Source organism: Oncorhynchus nerka, linkage group LG18 (genome assembly GCF_034236695.1).
Source record: "Oncorhynchus nerka isolate Pitt River linkage group LG18, Oner_Uvic_2.0, whole genome shotgun sequence".
Lineage (NCBI taxonomy): Eukaryota > Metazoa > Chordata > Actinopteri > Salmoniformes > Salmonidae > Oncorhynchus > Oncorhynchus nerka.
Window position 1 is genome coordinate 38560963 of NC_088413.1, and position 24082 is coordinate 38585044.

The following is a 24082-nucleotide window of genomic DNA, read 5'->3' on the forward strand; positions in this document are numbered from 1 at the left end:
TTCAACTCTTAGTAATTCTGTCAACATCATATGTTCTACTACATTTACTGCCATTAAAATGTCTCTTTTTGACATAGAAATAAATACTCTATTCAAGCTCAATTTATTGTGAGAGTCAATTATAAATGGTTTCCATACAAAAAAATGCACCCGCATAAAACTATAGCTTTTTTATGTTTAAAATAAATACTGTAATATTTTGGTCAAAAAGTAAAGTGATTTGTTTCACCTGCATAGAAGTCCATTTTTGTTTTGTTTATTGTCATCTACAAAAAGCACTCGTAAACTTTCCCCCTCTTGGAATGTGTTCATAACACTGATATCATTGTTAATTGTTTAAAAAATACAATCTCATCACCTACTCTACTAATACCACTATCAGCTATACAGTATCTACATACAGTATCACAGAACATCCACATATTTATAGATCCAAATTTGCTTTACCTTGGTGTGATTAAATGATCAGACTTTTTATTTATTTTTATTTTACATTTTCACCTAAAATGACATCTAACTGCCTGTAGCTCAGGACCTGAAGCAAGGATATGCATATTCTTGATTCCATTTGAAAGGAAACACTTTGAAGTTTGTGGAAATGTGAAATTAGTGTAGGAGAATATAACACATGAGATCTGGTAAATAATACAAAGAAAAAAGCATGTTTTTTTCATCATCTTTGAAATGCAAGAGCAAGGCCACAATGTATTATTCCAGTTTAGGTGCAATTTAGATGTTGGCCACTAGATGGCAGCAGTGTATGTGCAACGTTTTAGACTGATCCAAAGAACCGTTGCATTTCAATTCAAAATGTTGTATCAAGTCTGCCCAAATGTGCCTAATTGGTTTACATTTTCTAATTCATAACTCTGCACTCTCCTCAAACAATAGCATGGTAGTATTTCACTGTAATAGCTACACTGTGTGGTGGATGAATCATAATTAGTTGGGTAACAGATAATAAAGATGTCTTATCTGCATAATATGCTTACTTGTTATTAGAATGTTTCCCTTCGGACTCTGGTGTTGGCAGTTGCACTTCTTCCCTCTGCTGGGTTTCAGACAACTGGGGCCCAGAGAGGGGAGAAGTCAGGCTTGTCTTTCACATGTCCCTGGTGCTATGCAGAATATCAGAAAGGGAAGAGGACAGGAGGGAACATTGTCTTCATATGTGAATGTATCTGTTAAACCATGTGAAGGGATGGTGTGATTAATGGGGAACCAATTACTGGTTTCCATAATGTCTGTGTGCCAGTCACTCCCTCCTTCGGCCTTGGGGGATGTGTCTGGTAGTGTCTAGAGTTGACAATTGATTTATGCCATTGGATGAGTTGGTGTTTTTGTGCTAGGAGTAACAGGAACAAGATAGCAACCTCATCTTAGGGGCCAAACTGAACAATAATTTATAGCGAATGTTATCTGGCTACGGGATACTCCTTTCTCATTTATAAAGTCTCACTTTGTGAACTGTTCCTAATATCTGTGGTTTGTTATGTCGACAAGGGGGTGGATCTTTGCTATAAAAAATCTCAGTAGCCATTGTGTTGCCACTCTCAACGGATCATTAGAAATGGTGAATCGTTACATTTACATTTAAGTCATTTAAAAATTAAAAAAAAAAAAAAAAAAAAAAAACTATTCAAAACATCAATGATACAATAACAATACATTTACCAGTCATTTAGCAGACGCTCTTATCAAATTGGTGCATTCACCTTATGACATCCAGTGGAACAGTAGTGCATCTAACTCTTTTAAGGGGGGAGAGGGATTACTTTATCCTATCCTAGGTATTCCTTAAAGAGGTGGGGTTTCAGGTGTCTCCGGAAGGTGGTGATTGACTCCGCTGTCCTGGCGTCGTTGAAGGTCATTGCTATTGCAAAGCTCTTATTATTAAAGATTTAGTTAAAGTATAACTCTGACTTGTGTGATAATTTTGTCTCTACTCATTTGATAGGAAAGAAATTATCCACCACAACTGTAATAAGACAACATGAACTATCCTCCTCTTCCATCTGACATAAGACATGGAAGGACAGTGGTCCATCCTCACTTTTACTTTTTAGTCAATTGTACTTTGCAGTAGCATGGTGGAACCGGCCGGATTACTGCACATATACATCTGGGCTTTCTCCAATAGATGGGAGTTTTGGACAAACCAAGAAATTACTGGTCAAATCAGCATCCTCTCAGAAAACCCGCCCCCAAAATACTATGCTTTGAATTAGGTCGTCCTCTGATTGGTTAAAGGTGATCTCATCACTGACAAGTTAGTTTTGAATAATGCCTCTCATTACAGACATAGGCTCAAACAGTTTCAATAAGGAGCAATGCCAGACTGATATGTGAAGTTAAATACAATGGTGAACACAGAGATCAGGCTGGTTCCACCGGGCTAACTTTACAGAACATCCCAAAAACATACAATTGAAATCAACACAAGTGACTCTCCAATTAAGGTATGTGGTTCTGCCATGATTGAAGGTTATTTTGTTAAATGCTTATTTAAGCTGGTTGCTTGATGAGGTACTGATTGGACTCAGAAGAGCAGGTTGACATCCATGTCCTCTGCAGAGGGGGGAAATGGAAAATCACAAGAGATGACATCTTTACAAGAGTTCACAATGCAGGGTCATACTATCAAATGTGTGAAAGCACATGACCATGGTCCTTCTGTAAGCTACAGTAATGCAGCATTCATTCATTCACTCACATGTAACTACTACAACTATCACAACATTGCCAATGTCAAGCAAGCCTCATTCTTTGGTCAATGAATTGCTTTCACTTTGTATAAGACTGCCACTCTTACCATCCTTGATGCCGAAGCAGTGGGTCCACTCCCTGAAGGACACCTGTTTGTCTTTGTCTGCGTCACACTCCTGGAAGAAGCGGGAGGTACAATGCTCCATGGGGACTAACGGGACCCTCAGGGGGGCCAGCTCAGAGTGGGACAGAAACCTGGATAGGAACACCAGTGTCATGTTCTTAAGCCCATGCAATGGAGAACGTTTTTAAACATTTTGCGACAGAAAACAAAAATTAGTGTCTCTAATTGTGCATTACTGGCACCTAGATCACCAACAAACTAACATGGTCCAAGCACACCAAGACAGTCACGAAGAGGGCACGACAAATCCTATTCCCCCTAAGAGGACTGGCATGGGTCCTAAGATCCTCAAGGGTTTTACAGCTGCACCATTGAGAGCATCCTGACGAGTTGCATCACTGCCTGGTATGGCAACTGCTCGGCCTCCGACCGCAATACACTACAGAGGGTAGTGCGTATGGCCCAGTACATCACCGGGGCCAAGCTTCCTGCCATCCAGCACCTCTATACCAGGTGGTGTCAGAGGAAGGCCCTAAAAATTGTCAAAGACTCCAGCCACCCTAGTCATAGACTGTTCTCTCTGCTTCTGCACGGCAAGCGGTACCGGAGCGCCAAGTCTAGGTCCAAGAGGCTTCTTAACAGCTTCTACCCCCCAAGCCATAAGACTCCTGAATAGCTAATCAAATTGCATCCCAGACTATTTGCATTGCCCCCCCCCCTCTCCTTCTACGCTGCTGCACTCTCTGTTATTATCTATGCATAGTCACTTTAATAACTCTACCTACATGTACATATTACCTCAATTACCTCAACACCGGTGCCCCTGCACATTGACTCTGTACCGGTACCCCCTGTATATGTCCCCGCTATTGTTATTTACTGCTGCTCTTTAATTATTTGTTATTCTTATCTCTTACTTTCTTAATTTCTTCTTATAACTGCATTGTTGTTTAAGGGCTTGTAGGTAAGCATTTCACTGTACCTGATGTATTAGTCGCATGTGACAAATACAATTTGATTTGATTTTGAAATAGTGCTTACCTGTTTCACTCCATTTTATTCCATTGGGGGTTGAATATGGGGGAGTCTGACCCCAAAACTGGAACCGATTCACACACAGTCTGAACCTGATTTACCCAAAGGGACTAATTCCAGTAATATCCCAGCTGTGCTTCCACTTGTGTTACCCACTCTATGGGCCTTTAAGAAGGTATACTCAAATGTGAAATGTTCAGTTAAACTGATTCTTAATATCATATTAGATTCAGACCCACCATGTATCTGATTCACAATGAGAACCGTAATCAGAGAACCGAACCATAATGTCTTGTGTAGATGAACATCTACAAGTGAAGCTATTCACTCTTGAATCATATCAAAGACATATAGCTACACTTCTTTAATATTGGCCTGCTGCACTAGGCGTGTAACTTTTTACAGACGCTCACATTCATTTCAATGAAAGCTTGGCGTAAGCAAGAGGCTCTTGCTTCTCAGTGTAAAATTACGTTCTGGTTCTTTTTCATGATTATGACATCAACAAACAAATGCGTCTTTCTCCTGAAGTACTGTACCTGTCAGAAGGGTGCTGGTCCATCTGAGCAAACTGCCAGTGCACGGGATAGATGTACATGTTGTAGTTCTTCTCAAAGTCCTGGGCCAGCAACTCAATGGGGTGGTCGCCGGGGTGGAGGCGCCTCTCACTCTCGTGGATCTTTCTCACCTGGGAGATTGACATCATCATTTATGGTCACACATGAATATTAAAGTTGTATTGGATTGAATATGAATATGTGCTAACAAGAAAATCAGTTGTGAGGTGCTGGTGATTTTATGTCTTTGAGATGTATACTATCAATCACTAAGAATGCAGTTGGTTCAACTTCATAAAGCCCCTTTATATGAATATAAATTATTTAGAAAATATAAATAATTAAACTACTATAACCCCTTTATAGACGGTATGTCTAATGTAAAGCATTACCCTCATATTTTAAGCTTATAGTTAAGTGTGTCCATAAGAGAGTTTTTTCAAATCTATGGATCCAATGATATTCAATTAAATAAAAATGTATAAAAATGAAATCCAAATTAAAAAAAGATGTTTACTCACTCTGATGCGTTGCTTGGGGGTGAGGAAGCCAGGGGACATGGAGTCATGTTCATAGAGATGCAGCAAGACGTTCTTCAGCCAGTCGCGCATACGCAGAGGAAACTGGACCAGTTCGCCAGTCATACACGGTCCTATGACTAACAGAGAGAGTAAGGTAGGGGAAGAAAGAGAAAGAGTGAGAAAGAGAGGAGAGGAAGAGACAAGGTAAGATGAGGGAATTATATAGAGTGTGAGAAACAAACGAGAGAGAGAAATAAAAATACAGGGAGTAGAAGAAATTGACAAAAATGTGTTATACTTTAAGTAGTTATTTCATGTTAGTTACTGTATTGGTCAGAAACTGTAGAGGTGGTCTGACTATAGCTGTCTTACATTTGCAGACTCCAGTGTAGTCCAGGTGAAGTATATGGCCTCTCTTGGTGCCTTCCAGGTTGCACTTGGTGGCAAAGAACTCACAGGGTGTGTAGGTGACATTGTCACTTCCACATACCTGCATGAAAGACAAATGACTTCATGAGTTATGGATTTAACAAAGAACATGCTTCAGATAAAGATATTGTAGTGATCCTGCTCTTGGTAAGCAACTAAGCATCACATATTTCCAATATAGTCAACTCTATCGGAACTGAGGCTAGTGCACCTGTCTTAGGAACAGAGGTCTGCAGATACAATTCTAGACAGAACCAACAGCTCCCCAATGTTGCTAGAATATCATGTCAGGGTTGTACCTACCATTGCCAGATTCGTGGCATGTTTCCTTCAAGTTTCCTCGAAATACAGATGTAGGATCAGAATACTTATCCAAATCTGAACTTTTATAGAGGCATAGTTCTGTGGTACCGATCTTATCAATTGCCACAGTTATCTCTGGAACTTTCATTGCGCACACCTGTCCCCTGTTCCCACTGATTGTATTTGTATATATGTGCCCTTTGTTCACCATAGTGGGGTCGATTATTGTTATAATGTCCGTTTGGTGCGTGTGAGTACCTGTGCTGTGTGTTTTGGGCTTTCGTGCCCTTGTGGATTGCGCAGATGATTACGGGTCTCGTCCCGTGTGATAATCATTGTGCGTTAGTGTTATTTATTTTAGGTACTCCTCGCTCTTTTTTTGGGTTTCAACCCTGTGTTTTTGTTACGTGTTTGTTTGGTCTTCGCCCCCGTGCCTTTACACCACACGCTGTGAGCCTGTCTCCCGACTCTCTTCATACCAACGTGACATCAATTTCCATGGCCTGACCCTAATAGCAACTTTTCCCAAATGTTTTTAAAGGAACTCCTTTCGTATTGTTTATGTTTATTCGACAGGATAGAGAGAACGTGCTAGAGCAGTGGGTCAGGTTCAACCCATGCTCGCAGCAGTACATACGGTATAGTATTGTAACATACTGTATAGTATTGGGTTTATAAGCGCGGATATCGACTCTGCCGCTCAAGCATGGTTTTGGGGCACAGTCGATAGCGTGCTGGACTTCGGGCTAGAAGGTCGAGGGTTTGAGACCTGCTCCCTGCCTGTTTCATTACAGTATATATGATTCAGAGGCAACGATTTAAAACTCTGAAACGCACCCGGCACCCCAATGACCACTGTTCATACTCACATGATCATAGTCAGTGACACTCTGTGGGCAGGCAGAAGGCTCATGACACACACACACAGGCTTCTTCTCCTTGTTGAGTTTACAGGTCTTTCCATGTTTACAACGGAAGTTCTCACAAGGCTCTAAAAGAGGGAAAAAAATACCTAAACACACTCATGCCCTATAATTTTATATCAGTGGAACATTGATGTGAACATTGATGTTTATTTTCTCCTAGATTCTCTAAGTCATTGTATTTATACTTTGTTCATGTGTTATTAATGTTTTAATCATGTCTTAATTATGATTCACAAGTATGTACTTTCCATTGGTTATAGATGTCAATGGAAACCCAAGCACTACCACCACAGCCATTACCCCCTGCATTCCATTGCCATTTGAGTTTGTACAGTGCTCGAATTCAACATGAGCTCGCTCATTGACCCCTTAATCCAGCGGAGACGAGAGGGGGTTTGTTTTGGTAGCGTGGCACTATTCTTCTGGGAGTGTTAGTGAAAAGGCCCAGTCAGCAGATTCCTGGTGTGTATGTGTATGTGTGTGTGTGTGTGTGTGTGCCTTGCTGAGATTTACACTTACCGGCAGCGGATGCTTGGGGTCTGTATAGGCTGGCCGCCAAAGAGGGCCTGATGCTGGGGTAGAGGTCCACTGTCGCCCTGATCTGGACCGGGTTCATTCCCACCAGAGGAGCCTGGGTAGGAAACAGAAGGTGAAATCTCAATAGAGGTCAACAAACCACCCACAGATGTTAATAGATAAATGTGGGCTGCATTTTAAATTACACCCTATTTCCTATATTGTATAGTACACACATTTTGGGAAGCTCTGGGAATAGAGTAGATCCATCCATGGATCATCGGTTTAATTTCAAATAGGTCACCTGCAGAAAAGGGCCTAGCTTTATATAGAGGTTACATGGTTCAATGTAAGTTGAAGTTTTAGGATGACATTGCATTATAGCTAATGGGCGATATGTGATGAGTGTTACCCATTTCCCTGCTCTTCTCCTCTTGGGCTTGTATACAGCACTGTCGGTGGTGCGGTAGTGCTCCTTCACGCCCTCATCCCCCTGGTGGTCTGGGACTCCCTCTCCTGGTGGGGCCTCATCCCTCTGTAGCGGGTGCTTCCTCACTCTCTGGTTCTTCCTCTGTTTCCTGGCTTTGCCTCTGGTGTGACTGGCACTCTTGTTTATGTTCTTCTCCTCCTTCTCTTCTCCCCCTTCTACTGAAAGATGTGTCCCATCAAGATCCACACTGTTCTTTGTCTCTTGGAGTTCAGTGTCTGTGTCTGCGTCTTTTTTATTGGTCCCCTTTTCTTGGGAATCGTACTTGTACTGGCCAAGCACTTCCTGGCTCTCAGTGAACTCGGCGTCTTGTATGTCTGGCTGGGACTCATAGTCATCAGTGGCAGTGGGGATTTCGTCATCCTTGCTAGCTTGTTCTTCTTTCCTATCCACCTCGGCCTCCACTTTCTTATTTGAAAGGAACTGGGCGTCTTCGGCGAGGGGTTTCCCTTCCTCAAGCTCGGTTTCAAGATGCTCTGTGTTGTCGCTGTCGCTGGCGTAGTCCAGATCCTCTGGAATCTCAGGCTCGGTGTTGCTGTCCGTCTCTTCAACTTGAACCTCTTCCTCTACTCCTCTGTCCCCGACCACATGTTCCTCCTCGTCCTCTTTCTCTCTCTTCTCCTCATCCTCAACTGACTCCTCCTCATCCGCCATCGCCTTCACCTTTTCCGCCTCTTTCTCTGCCTCCACATCCACCTCCTCCTCCACCTCTACCACCTCCTCATCTTCCTCCTCCTTTTCCAAGTCTCCCACCTCTTCTTCTCCCTCCTCCTCCTCCTCCTCCTCTTCAGACTTTGTCTCCTCAGACTCGATATTTCCCTCCTCCTCCTCCACCTCTTCTTCCTCTGACTCCCCCTGGAGGAGGTCCACCAGTGCCTTATCTCTCAGCAGGACGGGGGTGCTCCTCTCACCACTGTCGGACACCTCAAACACCCCTCCCTCATTGGAGTGATCCACATTAACATTAGCATTGTCCTCGTAGCTTATGTCCTCGTCCTCCTGCTCCTGACTGCTAGACTCAAAGGTCATGAAGGTCGGCAGGACCTCCCCCTCATTGACCTCATCTGGAACAGTGTCCTTGGAAAACGAAATGAAAAGTTTCTGGAAAAACATTTTGTAAATATAACAAAAGATATAGCTTCTGGACAAACTTTTGCCAGTCATATAATGAAATGTAAAGTTTCTGGAGAATCCTTGTCAATGTGTTCTATTTTTATAGAGATGGGGTTTATTTACAGTATGGAACCTATTTAAAATACAGGAGTTGGATGCACTTTACCTTCTGTTTAGCTATGTGTGAGGACTTGGACAAAGCTTCATGTTTGTCGTGAGGTTTGCCTTTGACCTTGGGAATAGCAAATAATTCTTTATAAAACATCATTAGACTTGTGGTTATTCAACAGGGCTACAATGATTGGCATCATACATTTTTATTAAAAAGCAAAAAAATAAAGTAAGAGTGGATTTATCAGTACTTACAGACACAGCTAATGCTGAGGCCAATAGCCAAAGGAATATTAAACGGGTCTTCATACCTATAACGACATCAAATTAAATGGAATATATTATTTATTAGTATTTATAATTGAGTATAAAGTTTAAAAGACCAGTGCAGTCAAAATCATTTTTCCCTTTGTTTTGTATCATATGAATACCACGAGTGGGACTTTTTATTGCTCAATCTCATTTGAGCTGATTTAATATTTTCAATAGGCCTAACGGACGCATGCTCAAACTTGTGCACTTTTAATTGACTGAAATTATTGAGATATCAAAGTGTCACAAACAAAATAATTTAACAATAGGCCAGGTACAAATAGACATTTTCGGGAAGTGCTCAAGGCTTGCCATTCAATGACAACAGCACTTCTTTTTCAAAAATGTTTTGAAGCAATGGGGCTTATCAGTCCTTTACAGCAAAAATATAAACAGAGTAGGCTAATAAGTCCTTCGTTTTTGGGTCATGTTCAGTTAAAAATATTTTTCTAATCAATATTTCCAAGTCATATTCTTGAAGATCAAGGGGTATGTATTTAATCAACTGAAATGACTAGAAATCTGACAGATGTAGTTTTTTAACATAAAGATATTAGCCCAATCGTATCATTATCTGTATTGAAGTAGAAAGCAATGGGTTAGAAATATACCTAACCCATAAAGTAAAATACAACATCCATTATTGGCCAGCTAAACTCTAACATTGATTGATCCTGAAATAGATGTTGTTCAATTGGTAATATTCCTTTGTGTCTTCTACTAATACCTCTTAATAGGAAAGTAATCAGATTATGTTACTGAGTTTGGGTAATCCAAAAATGACATTACTGATACAAGTCTGGACAGGTAACTAGTAACTTTAATGATTTCTATTTAGAAAGTAACCTATCAAACCCTGTCGGTTTAACACAACTATGGAGAATTCAAATCCCGCCCCAAGCCGGCCCCAATGGATACCAACTGAAATGGCCCAGACCTCCACCCGCAAGGTAGTCTGGGTATTATGCACACTGTGCGCTGCCTAATGACCCTCTCCTGTCCCAGCTGTAAACACACTGTGGGCTACACTGGGAGAAGTGACATCCAAGCTATAAAACCTCACAAATGTGTGTGGTGATGCCCAACTTGCCGCAGCGCAAATATCCCCTACAGTCAATCCTTTAAAAAGAGCCCAAGACGCTGCCAAACCCATGGTCGAGTGGGCAGGTACACCGCTAAATAACCCTTACCACTTGCTGCTGTATGCCAGGGAGATAGCCTTCACAAGCCAGTAGGCGAGACGTTGCTTAAAGAGCGCCCTGCTACGAGCTGGATTAGCTAAACAGACAAAAAGCTGGTCACATAACCGGTTATCTCGAGTCCGCTCAAAGTGCGTGCAGAAAGCTAGTACTGGACAGGGCATGAAACCTCTGTTGCTCTACAGAAGCAAAAGGAGGAGGTGAAAAGGAAAATAAGCTCAAAGGCTAAAGACATGTAAGTCATAACCATGAAGGCCACATTAGGACACAACGTCACCTTAGAGTCGCCAGGGGTGAACAGGAACGCTGTACGGAAAAGGCGTGGAGGCCCCCAACACATTTAGCCGGGGCCAAAGCCAAGACTAGAGATCTCTTACAGGAGAGGCTCTTCAGATCCACCAACTCCAGAGGCTCAAAGGGGGCAGCACACAATGCCTCCAAAACCAGAGCTAAATTCCATGTGGGCCCAATAGGTACAGCAGACCACCAGACCACTGGTGCGCAATAACTTTTGTTTTCTTGCGTTGCGTAAAGATCTACATCGGCCCTGGCTAACCACTCCCATATCTGGGCAGCCACCCAGGGGTGTAGCCTCCACTGACCAGCACATACCAGCCCATCAAACGTGGGAGGAGGTGCATGAACGCCAATTACATCCTCTGAAGCTCCAGGTAATTGAAATGTCGGGCAATCTGTCCACCGTCCATACCCCCGATTTGAGTAGCTATCACACAGTGTGCACGTCTATTATGACCACCTTGCGGAATAACACCTGTCCCATGAGCGCCCCTTGCAACAGTACCCCACTGGGCCAGAGCCTGCAGGCATGCCGGGGACAACCGGAGCGGCCGGTTAAGGTGGCAGAAGATAGCTCTATTTACCAAGTCCATATTATGCAAGAAAAGCTGAAATAAGCAAAGAGAAAAAATAGTCCATCATTACTTTAAGATATGTCAATATGGAATATTTCAAGAACTTTGAATGATTCATTTTATTTAGAATTCAAGGCACACTTAACCAGCATGGCTACCACAGCGTTCTGCAGCAATACGCCATCCCATCTAGTTTGGGCTTAGTGCGACAATCATTTGTTTTCAACAGGACAATGACCCAACACACCTCCAGGCTGAGCAAGGGCTATTTGAACAAGAAGGAGAGTGATGGAGTGCTGCATCAGATGACCTGGCCTCCACAAACCCCCGACCGCAAACAAATTGAGATGGTTGGGATGAGTCGGACCGCAGAGTGAAGAAAAAGTAGCCAACAAGTGCTCAGCATATGTGGGAACTCCTTCAAGACTGTTGGAACAGCTTTCCAGTTGAAGCTGGTTGAGAGAATGCCAAGAGTGTGCAAAGCTGCCATCAAGGTAAAGGGTGGCTATTTGAAGAATCTCAAATATAAAATATATATTTTTTGTTTAACACTTTTTTGGTTACTACATGATTCCATGTGTTATTTCATAGTTTTAATGTTTTCACTATTATTATATAATGTAGAAAATAGTAAAAAGGCAGTGCAACATCATTCATATCTCAAGGGGATTTCATTGGGGACTCAGATTTATGACTTCCTGTTTTGATTTCAACTCAGGATTTAGCCTGCCAATATGAGTTCTGTTATACTCACAGACATCATTCAAACAGTTTTAGAAACTTCAGAGTGTTTTCTATCCAATACTAATAATAATATGCAAATATTAGCAACTATGACTGAGGAGCAGGCCGTTTGATATGGGCACCTTTTCATCCAAGCTACTCAATACTGCCCCTGCAGCCATAAAAAGTTAATGATGTCTGTGAGTATAACAGAACTTATTTGGCAGGCGAAACCCCGAGGACAAACCATCCAGGATTTTTTTTCCACTGGATGTCAACAGTCTTTAGAAATTGGTTAATGTTTTTCCTTTGCGAAATGAAGAAGTAGGGCTGTTCAGAACGAGGGTCAAGTCTAGTGTACTGTTGTGGTTGGGGCGCGCGACCTGAAAGCTTGCTCCACTTTGTTTTTATCCGCTATTGAATGCAGTTTATCCCATCTTAAATTTGATTGATTATTTACGTAAAAAATTGTATTAGGAAAGTTGTTTGAAATGTTTGGACAAAGATTACAGGTAACTTATCAGATATTTTGTAGTCATGTTGCGTGAGTTGGAACCGGTGTTTTTCTGGATCAAACTCGCCAAATAAATTGACATTTTGGAAATATAAAGACAGAATTAATCGAACAAAAGGACCATTTGTGATGTTTATGGGACATATTGGAGTGCTAACAGAAGAAGCTCTTTAAAGATAAGGCATGAATTATATTGTTATTTCTGAGTTTTGTGTCGCACCTGGCGGGATGAAATATGATTATCTGTGTTTGTTTGATGAGGTGCTCAAACAATCGCATGGTTTGCTTTTGCCGTACAGCCTTTTTTAAATTTGACACCGTGGCTGGATTAACAAGAAGTATAGCTTTATATTTACAATTCTGTAGTTTGAATTTGGCGCCCTGCCCTTTCACTGGATGTTGGTCAGGTGGGACGGTAGCGTCCCATCTAGCCTAGAGAGGTTACATTAAATAAGACAACGATGTGCAATCAGTTGAGATTGAGTGAGAGATTATTTCACTGGCACCAAACTCCCAGGGCCCTCGCCTCCTCTCTGTAGGCTGTCTCATCATTGTTGGTAATCAGGCCTACTACTGTTGTGTCATCTGCAACTTGATGATTGAGTTAGAGGTGTGCGTGGCCACACATTCATGGGTGAACAGGGGGTACAGGAGGGGGCTGAGCACGCACCCTTGTGGGGCCCCTGTGTTTAGCATCAGCGAAGTGGAAGTGTTGTTTCCTACCTTCACCACCTGGGGGCGGCCCGTCAGGAAGTCCAGGACCCAGTTGCACAGGGCATTGTTCAGACCCAGGGCCCTGAGCTTAATGACGAGCTTGGAGGGTACTATGGTGTTGAATGCTGAGCTATAGTCAATGAACACCATTCTTACATACAGTGGGGAGAACAAGTATTTGATACACTGTCGATTTTGCAAGTTTTCCTTTGTTTGCAATTGCAGAGATCATATGTTTCCTGTAGTTCTTGACAAGGCTTGCACACATTGCAGCAGGGATTTTGGCCTACTCCTCCATACAGACCTTCTCCAGATCCTTCAGGTTTCGGAGCTGTCGCTGGGCAATACGGACTTTCAGCTCCCTCCAAAGATTTTCTATTGGGTTCAGGTCTGGAGACTGGCTAGGCCACTCCAGGACCTTGAGATGCTTCGTACGGAGCCACTCCTTAGTTGCCCTGGCTGTGTGTTTCGGGTCATTGTCATGCTGGAAGACCCAGCCACGACCCATCTTCAATGCTCTTACTGAGGGAAGGAGGTTGTTGGCCAAGATCTCGCGATACGTGGCCCCATCCATCCTCCCCTCAATTACGGTGCAGTCGTCCTGTCCCCTTTTCAGAAAAGCGTCCCCAAATAATGATGTTTCCACCTCCATGCTTCACGGTTGGGATGGTGTTCTTGGGGTTGTACTCATCCTTCTTCTTCCTCCAAACACGACATGTGGAGTTTAGATCAAAAAGCTCTATTTTTGTCTCATCAGACCACATGACCTTCTCCCATTCCTCCTCTGGATCATCCAGATGGTCATTGGCAAACTTCAGACGGTCCTGGACATGCGCTGGCTTGAGCAGGGGGACCTTGCGTGCGCTGCAAGATTTTAATCCATGACAGCGTAGTGTGTTACAAATGGTTTTCTTTGAGACTGTGGTTCCAGCTCTCTTCAGGTCATTTTCCAGGTCCTGCCGTGTAGTTCTGGGCTGATCCCTCACCTTCCTCATAATCATTGATGCACCACGAGGTGAGATCTTGCATGGAGCCCCAGACTGAGGGTGATTGACCGTCATCTTGAACTTCTTCAATTTTCTAATAATTGTGCCAACAGTTGTTGCCTTCTCACCAAGCTGCTTGCTTATTGTCCTGTAGACCATCCCAGCCTTGTGCAGGTCTACAATTTTACCCCTGATGTCCTTACACAGCTCTCTGGTCTTGGCCATTGTGGAGAGGTTGGAGTTTGTTTGATTGAGTGTGTGGACAGGTGTCTTTTATACAGGTAACGAGTTCAAACAGGTGCAGTTAATACAGGTAATGAGTGGAGAACAGGGGGGCTTCTTAAAGAAAAACTAACAGGTCTGTGAGAGCCGGAATTCTTACTGGTTGGTAGGTGATCAAATACCTATGTCATGCAAGAAAATACAAATTAATTTTTGTTTTAGATTCCGTCTCTCAGAGTTGAAGTGTACTTATGATAAAAATTACAGACCTCTACACGCTTTGTAAGTAGGAAAACCTGAAAATTGGCAGTGTATCAAATACTTGTTCTCCCCACTGTAGGTATTCCTCTTGTCCAGATGTGATGCGATGGCGATTGCATCGTCTGTGAATCTATTGGGGCGGTAAGCAAGTTGAAGTAGGTCTAGGGTGTCATGTAAGGTAAGGTAAGGTAGAGGTGATATTATCCTTAACTAGCCTCTCAAAGCACATCAGGATGACAGAAGAGAGTGCTCGGAGTGATGGTCATTTAGTTCAGCTACCTTTGCTTTCTTGGGTACAGGAACAATGGTGGCCAATGGTGGCAAGTGGGGACAGCAGACTGAGATAGTAAGAGATTGAATATGTCCGTTAACACTCCAGCCAGCTGGTCTGTGCATGCTCTGAAGACGCGGCTAGGGATGCCGTCTGGGCCGGCAGCCTTGCAAGGGTTAACACTCTTAAATGTCTTACTCACATTGGCCATGGAGAAGGAGAGCCCACAGTCACTGGTAGCAGGCCTCGTCGGTGGCACTGTGTTATCCTCAAAGCAGGCAAAGAAGGTGTTTATAGCTTGTCCGGAAGCAAGACGTCTTGTCCCCGACGTGGCTGGTTTTCCCTTTGTAGTCCGCGATTGTCTGTAGATCCTGACACATACATCTCATGTCTGAGCCATTAAATTGCGACTCCACTTTGTCTCTATACTGACGTTTTTCCTGTTTGATTGCCTTATGGAGGGAATATCTACACTGTTTGTATTCGGCCATATTCCCAATCACCTTGCCATTGTTAAATGCGGTGGTTCACACTTTCAGTTTTGCGTGAATGCTGCCATCAATGCACAGTTTCTGAATGGGGTAGGTTTTAATAGTCACAGGTTCTAATAGTCACGGTCAATATATCCGTGTATTCGTCAATGTTATTCTCAGAGGCTACCCGGAACATATCCCAGTCCACATGATCAAAACAATCTTGAAGATTGGATTGCGATTGGTCAGATCAGCATCGAATAGTCCTTAGCACAGGTACTTCCTGTTTGAGTTTCTGCCTATAGGAAGGGAGGCGCAAAATGGAGTCGTGATCAGGTTTGCCGAAGGGAGGGCAGGGAAGGGCCTTTAATGAGTAATATACTCGGATGTGGAGAATGGTGTGAGGACCTCCTGAGTCGGACTAGAAGTTCACTCCGAATCCTTCTTCTCTGCCGGCGGTGATTTGGATCAGCCTCTGGAATCAGTTCAATTGCCCTGGGGGGTATGAACAAAGGATCCAATTCGGGAAAGTCGTATTCCCAGTCGTAATACTGTTGAGTTACCGCCGCTCTGATATCCAAAAGTTATTTCCGGCTGTATGTAATAACACAAAAAATGTCCTGAGTTAATAACGTAAGAAATAACACACACAAAAATAAATACTGCAAAGTTGCTTCGGAGCTAGAGGCAGAGCTGCCCTATCTGTCGGCACCATCTTGCAGCCTGTATCCTGACTGCATCCTCACACTGCGCATGGTCGGAGCAGGCAGTGAGTCTCCCGTAAAGTGTCATCTGAGGGGGCATAATGCCCTCTCGTGGACTGGGATGGATTGGTTATTTTTTATTTCCACCACTCTCGACAACTGTGTGTCTAAGCAGGTCAGCTTAGCTGGTAGGGCTCCGCCTGTCTCCTTTCGGGAAGGTTCTCCACAGTCAGCCCCGAAAGACCTCAGAGTGAGAAAACCATGCTGCGCCTCTTCCTGCTTCTGTTTAGCCTCAAACTGGGCCGGAGAAATCTTCTCATCAAAGTACATCTATCTGTCCCTCTCTGGCACCTCCGAAAGAGTCAGCTAAAGATGGCACTTTCCCACCACAATAGCTCCCATACTTTCCCTGAGCAACAGAACAGTGCACCAGGACATGAGTAGAATGAAATGTGTGGGGCTACCTGGCAGTCAAAGTTGCGTCCTACTCTGCCAGCAGCTCGGTCTGGTAGTACTGTAGAATAGTGACGGACGAAAGGGAATGTGGCTTGGACCAGGTTGTTGCCACTTCCTTGCCGAAAACCGGAAAAAGAGGCAGGTGGTGCTTGACTGCGGCAATCATAGGGGGCGGGTACGTGGAAGATTTCTTCAGCGGGAAGGACGGTCACTTCTGCGGGGAAGGACGATCACTAGCGTGAGTAGGTAGCTGCCCCGGGAATTAAGTCCTCAACCAAGATCCCCCCTGAGCCCGCCAGAGACAACATGTCGTCATCCGAACTTGGGCCCAGTGAATCTCTGTGGGAGACCGAATCAGCCAGTTCACTATTGCCCTGCTGGGAGGCTATTTCTATTTGCTTTGACCACAGCCCCAAAAACCCTCCCTACGTCCTGCAACTTGGCAAGTACCGGCATCCGGCAGAGGAAGGTCGCCAATGTTAACCCCAAGCTTTCTCAAGAATGCTATATGTCTTTCTAAGGAGTTTGCATGCAGCCGCTGGACTGGTTTTGAAAGAGTGCCCCCTGAGCATGTTCCAAGCAGAACAAAAGAAATCATGAGTATCTATGGGAGAAATACTACAACCGCATGACTGGAGACATGGTCGCGAACCTGAACCCAGCTTAGCCTTCATCGTCTCGGTCAAATGTTTTGCTGTCTTACTCATTGCTGAAGCATATTGAAGAATAACGCATTTTTTGTGACAAGAAAACTCTGAGAACAAATACATACCCCAGCACACAACGAGTGAACATTACAGTTTAGTTGGCACAAAGTCAGATAATCTCATGAACGGTATTTAATTTTTTTGCGGAAGCGTGAATTGTTCCTGCTCTTATCGAGGTGAAGAGTGAAAGAATTGCAGGAATGAATTCGAGGCCTCAGGGTTATCGTTATCGCCTGTAAAAGGTTATCGTTTTCAGAAAGGCACAGATTTCATTAGCCTTGTCAGGCATGATTCCAGTTCTTCAATCGAAGTCGCAAAAGTGAGTTGTGTTGTACCGAGAGTGCAGACTGAAAGGAAACCCTTCCTCTCCCGACACATTCCTAGCAAAATTCTTGCTTGAGAAATCATTTTTTAGTTATTTTTTATGAAAAACTATTGCAGTAAGGTACTTCATATTTACCAATAAATGTTTTGATAATGAGATAAAAACAGATGTATTGGGCCTTAAAAGAGGCAAAGTGCAATTAGTACATACAGTTGAAGTCGGACGTTTACATAGACCTTAGCCAAGTAGATTCAAACTCAGTCTTTCACAATTCCTGACATTTAATCCTAGTAAAAATTCTGTTTAGGTCAGTTAGGATCACCACTTTATTTTAAGAATGTGAAATGTCATAATAATAGTAGAGAGAATGATTTATTTAAGCTTTTATTTATTTCATCACATTCCTAGTGGGTCAGAAGTTTACGTACACTCAATTAGTATTTGGTAGCATTGCCTTTAAAAAGTTTAACTTCAGGTAGCCTTCCACATGCTTCCCACAATAAGTTGGGTGAGTTTTGGACAATTCCTCCTGACAGAGCTGGTGTAACTGAGTCAGGTTTGTAGGCCTCCTTGCTCACACACGCTTTTTCAGTTCTGCCCACACATTTTCTATAGGATTGAGGTCAGGGCTTTGTGATGGCCACTCCAATACCTTGACTTTGTTATCCTTAAGCTATTTTGCCACAACTTTGGAAGTATGATTGGGGTCATTGTCCATTTGGAAGACCCATTTGCGACCATGCATTAACTTCTGACTGATGTCTTGAGATCTTGCTTCAGTATATCCGCATATTTTTCTATCCTCATGATGCCATCTATTTTATGAAGTGCACCAGTCCCTCCTGCAGCAAAGCACCCCCACAACATGATGCTGCCACCCCTGTGCTTCACAGATGGGATGGTGTTCTTTGGCAAACAGTTATATTTTTGTTTCATCAGACCAGAGGACATTTCTCCAAAAAGTACAATCTTTGTGCCCATGTGCAGTTGCAAACCGTAGTCAGGCTTTTTTATGGTGGTTTTGGAGCAGTGGCTTCTTCCTTGCTGAGCGGCCTTTCAGGTTATGTCGATATAGGACTTGTTTTACTGTGGATATAGTTTATTTTGTACCTGTTTCGTCCAGCATCTTCACAAGGTCCTTTGCTATGGATCTGGGATTGATTTGCACTTTTCGCACCAAAGTACGTTCATCTCTAGGAGACAGAACGCTTCTCCTACCTGAGCGGAATGATGGCTGCGTGGTCCCATGGTGTTTATACTTGCGCACTATTGTTTGTATAGAAGAACGTGGTACCTTCAGGCATTTGGAAATTACTCCCAAGGATGAACCAGACTTGTGGAGGTCTACAATTCTTTTCTGATGTCCTCGCTGATTTCTTTTGATTTTCCCATGATTTCAAGCAAAGAGCACTGAGTTTGAAGGTAGGCTTTGAAATACATCCAAGCTGTTTTAAAGGCACAGTCAGCTTAGTTTATGTAAACTTCTGACCCACTGGAATTGTGATACAGTGAATTATAAGTGAAATAATCTGTCTGTAAACAATTGTTGGAAAAATGACTTGTCATGCACAAAGTAGATGTCCTTACCGACTTGCCAAAACTATAGTTTGTTAAGAAGAAATGTGTGGAGTGGTTGAAAAACAAGTTGGACAAACCATTTTCCCCAACTCTAGAACATTTCAATCTTGACCCTCCTCCCACGCCTCCTCTCGGTTGCCATAGTGTTAAGCTCTCCCTTCAGAGATGCGCCAGTCTCTCAAAAGCCACATTGAGAGTTCAGAAGACGCTAAAGCAAACACCAGAAGCTACTAGATAGAGAATAGAGTCGATTGAGTCCACAAACTTTTTTGTCTCTGGGTTTGGAAGGGAATGACAAAAATGATAAATCACTTGGAAAAGATTGAAACGGGATGATTCTGTTTTAGCCATTAAATATAAAATATCCAGTGTAATATAAATATCACGTAAATGTTGTCTTTGTTGGTTTTACTAGCTACATAAGGTAATGGGATTACTCTTTGGTCAAACTTTGTGGAGATTTTAAAGTTTTTTTTAACCCAGTAATTACATGAAATGCTCTCTAAAGCATGAGGGGGTATTGCATGCTAAAAATGATAAATCACTTGGAAAAGATTGAAAAGGGATGATTCTGTTTTAGCCTAATGATATAAATATCACGTGAATGTTGTCTTTGTCGATTTTACTAGCTACATAAGGTAATGGGATTACTCTTTGGTCAAACTTTGTAGTGTTTTTAAAGTTTTTTTTTACCCAGTAATTTAATGAAATGCTCTCTAAAGCATGCATGCTAATGTAAAATCATAAAGGAAAAAACGGAGTTATAGACGTCTAGAACATCCATAACACCTAATACAATCCTGCAGATGCACCCTACGCAACACAATGGGGCCAAAAAATACGCATCTGAGCAGATTGACTGAGCAGTAAACATAACACAAAATCACTCTTCTCAGTGCAATACATAACCACCCCAGTATCAATTTCCTCAGTAAGACAATAAATACATTTAGAGGGTTTAGTTTTGCGACAACAAAATATGTCTTCAAGGAATTTAAAATGATAATTTCAAGTGGATGTAGCTAAGAGAGAAGAAGATAAAGTTGTTACCTGATGTTGGCAGCTGCAAGGAGAGGTCTGAGACTGGGTCACACAGACGCAAACACACATACACACACAATGTACTATCTCACCCAAGACAGTGCACACAGTGCACACACCAAACCTCGTCTTTCGTGCCTTCTGTGTCAAAGGAAACAGTGGACAGTGGACCACAGCAAAGGAGACGGTCAACTGAGTATAGCCAAGCAGGGAAGCGAGAGAGAGCTTATTCAATCAAACCTGTATGGCGGAATATTACGCGCAAGCTCTTATTTCCTATGGTCAACTAAAATCACCCAAAATGGTTTACAATCACAAGAATGGATGATACACTGACGCGTAAACCACAGGAGGCCGGTGGCACCTTAAAAGGGGAGACGGGCTCATAGTAATGTCTGGAATGGAATCAATGGAATGGTATTGGACACATCAAACAGATGGTTCCCATGTGTTTGATCCACTACTTAACCAAAAGTATGTGGACACCTGCCTGTCGAACATCTCATTCCAAAATAATCGGCATTAATATGGAGTTGATCCCCCGATTGCTGCTATAACAGCCTCCACTCTTCTGAGAAGGCTTTCCACTAGATGTTGGAACATTGCTATGGGGATTTGCTTCCATTTAGCCACTAGAGCATTAGTGAGGTCGGGCACTGATGTTGGGCGATTAGGCCTGGCTCACAGTCGGTGTTCCAATTCATCCCAAAGGTGGTCGATGGAATCATCTAGAATGTCATTGTATACTGTAGCGTTAAGATGTCCCTTCACTGGAACTAAGAGGCCCAGCCCAAACCATGAAAAACAGCCCCATACCATTATTCCTCCTCCACTAAACTTTACAGTTGACACCATGCATTGGGGCAGGTAGCATTCTCCTGGCATCCACCAGACCCAGATTTTTCCGTTGGACTGCCATATGCTGAAGTGTGATTCATCACTCCAGAGAACGTGTTTTCACTGCATCGTGCATGGTGATTTTAGGCTTGTGCTGCTGCTCTGCCATGGAAACCCATTTCATGAAGCTCCCGACTAACAGTTATTGTGCTGATGTTGCTTCCAGAGGTGTTTGGAACTCAGTAGTGAGTGTTGCAACATAGGACAGACGATTTTTACGTGCTAATCGCTACAGCACTCCGCAGTCCTGCTCTGTGAGCTTGTGTGACCTACTACTTCGTGGCTGAGCTGTTATTGCCCCTAGACGTTTCCACTTCACAATAACAGCACTTATATTTGACCTGGGCAGCTCTAGCAGAGAAGAAACTTGACCAACTGACTTCTTGGAAAGGTGGCCTCCTATGACAGTACCAGGTTGAAAGTTATTGAGCTCTTCAGTAAGGCAATTCTACTGTCACTGTTTGTCTATGGAGTTTTCATGGCTGTGTGCTCACTTTTATAACCTGTCTGCAACTGGTGTGGCTGAAATAGCCAAATCCACTGATTTGAAAGGGGAGCCAGATACTTTGCTATATATAGTGTACCTTTCCATTCACTCCATTCCAGCTATTATTATGAGTCACCCTCCCCTCAGCAGCCTCCTGTGGTGTGAACACACATAAGCATTGCGTTATGTAGTAGGTGGGTAAGAGGGGAAGGCCACAGTCAGGACCAAGTTAATGTAGGGGTTTACCGGGACTGAAGTCCCTCTGCCCAGGAGACAGCAACAAATATATATACACAGTATATATTATATATGTACTGCAACTGCCAACCACAGAAGAACTCAGGAGCCCAATCTCAATGAGTGTTGACAGCCTGTTGCTGCCTGCTGCTGCTCTGCGAATCATCAGATGGGGGAAGGAGAGGAGTTAGGGGGCCCACGTGGGTAACTGGGGGTCCTGCCTTGATTGGGTAACTTATTAATAAAAAGTTTAAAAAATAACTGCAAAATAAGTACATGTGACTGGTCAATTGTGTGAGTCATGTGTCATTCATAATCCAATCAGAAAGCATAAAATAAAACAATAGCACGAGCAACAACTTAAACAAACAATACTCGAACTGACTGGTTATTTTTCTGCTCAACACAAAGGCACGACAACCAAAATGCCTGCAATCAAGCATATGAAAGATCAACCAATTGGCGGAGTGGGTGCCTTGAGCTGCACATACTTTGAATTTGGTTGGGGTAAATACTGTAAACTGCTGCCTTGAGACAGATTCATGCTTGTGCAGTCAATATTTAACTTGCTCCAAATCCACTATGAAAATAGTTTAATTGAAATCCACAAAACTCTTTCTGGTAAGATGTGGTCTGCCCATGCACAAGCCACAAAAGCATTATGACTCAATTATGCCAATGTTAGTCAGTCTCTTCTAAACTCAGCAAAAAAATAAACGTTCTCTCACTGTGAACTGCGTTTATTTTCAGCAAACTTAACTTGTAAATATTTGTATGAGCATAACAAGATTCAACAACTGAGACATAAACTGAACAAGTTCCACAGACATGTGACTATCAGAAATTGAATAATGTGTCCCTGAACAAAGGGTGGGGAGGGGGGGATCCAAAAGTAACAGTCACTATCTGGTGTGGCCACCAGCTGCATTAAGTACTGCAGTGGATCTCCTCCGCATGGACTGCACCAGATTTGCCCGTTCTTGCTGTGAAATGTTACCACACTCTTCCACCAAGGCACCTGCAAGTTCCCGGACATTTCTGTGGGGAATGGCCCTAGCCCTCACAGACATGCTCAAAGCTCAGTCTGATGATGCTGTAATACACTGCCCCAGACCATGACGGTCCCGCTCCAGAGTACAGGCCTCGGTGTAATGCTAATTTCTTTGACGATAAACTAGAATCTGACCATTGCCCCTAGTGAGAAAAAACGTGACTCGTCAGTGAAGAGCACTTTTTGCCAGTCCTGTCTGGTCCAGCGACAGTGGGTTTGTGCCTATAGGCAATGTTGTTACGGTGATGCCTGATGAGGACCTGCCTTACAACAGGCCTACAAGCCCTCAGTCCAGCCTTTCTCAGCCTCTTGCGGACAGTCTGAGCACTGATGGAGGGATTGTGCATTCCTGGTGTAACTTGGCCAGTTGTTGTTGCCATCCTGTACCTGTCCCGCAGGTGTGATGTTCGGATGTACCGATCCTGTGCAGGTGTTGGTACATGTGGTCTGCCACTGCGAGGACGATCAGCTGTCCGTCCTGTCTCCTTGTAGTGCTGTCTTTGGCGTCTCACAGTACGGACATTGCAATTTATTTCCCTGGCCACATCTGCAGTCCTCATGCCTCCTTGCAGCATGCCTAAGACACGTACACAGATGAGCAGGGACCCTGGTGATCTTTCTTTTGGTGTTTTTCAGAGTCAGTAGAAAGGCCTACGTTTTCATAACTGTGACCTTAATTGCCTACCGTCTGTAAGTTGTTCATGTCTTCAACCGTTCCACAGGTGCATGTTCATTAATTGTTTAGGGTTCATTGAACGAGCATGGGCAACACTGTTTAAACCATTTACAATGAAGATCTGTGAAGTTATTTGGATTTTTACGAATTATCTTTGAAATGTTTCTTTTTTTGCTGAGTTTAGAAGTGTCTGAGGTAGAAAATCGCACTCTGGTCTTGCATAACAAGGCTCTAATGCACTATAGCCAAATGGATAAACTTGAGATGACTTTTCAGTGTAACTTGTGGAACACAATACTCCAACATTTTAAGAATACAAGCATTTCACTTCAGGCAGTCCAACTGGACCTCTCGAACGCTGTTCATTTGGTGGTCTCAAGATATTTTGTTGCTGGGCTCCGGGATGGATCCGTTTGATAGCTTTGAGGCAAAAGGAATACTCCCAGCCTGTGTAGTGATTCGGTCTCAAAAGTAGGCCAAGCAAGTACCGGCAAACCCCTCAAAGGATTGAGAGGACCCAGCAACCCAGTTAGCAGACACCTGGTTTT

General features: G+C 43.2%; 1 protein-coding gene across 1 annotated transcript; it reads right to left on the reverse strand.

The window, feature by feature from the left end:
* Positions 1 to 1764: 1764 nt before the first annotated feature.
* Positions 1765 to 20453, reverse strand: LOC115146562 (SPARC-like protein 1). The gene is made up of 11 exons (XM_029688649.2): positions 20196 to 20453; positions 9084 to 9139; positions 8884 to 8949; positions 7530 to 8681; positions 7121 to 7232; positions 6545 to 6666; positions 5316 to 5433; positions 4944 to 5080; positions 4405 to 4553; positions 2813 to 2961; positions 1765 to 2568 (listed from the first exon to the last, which is right to left on the reverse strand). Exons 2-11 carry the CDS (start codon positions 9135 to 9137, stop codon positions 2540 to 2542), a joined length of 2088 nt encoding a protein of 695 aa, XP_029544509.2. The 5' UTR covers positions 9138 to 9139; positions 20196 to 20453; the 3' UTR covers positions 1765 to 2539.
* Positions 20454 to 24082: the final 3629 nt, after the last annotated feature.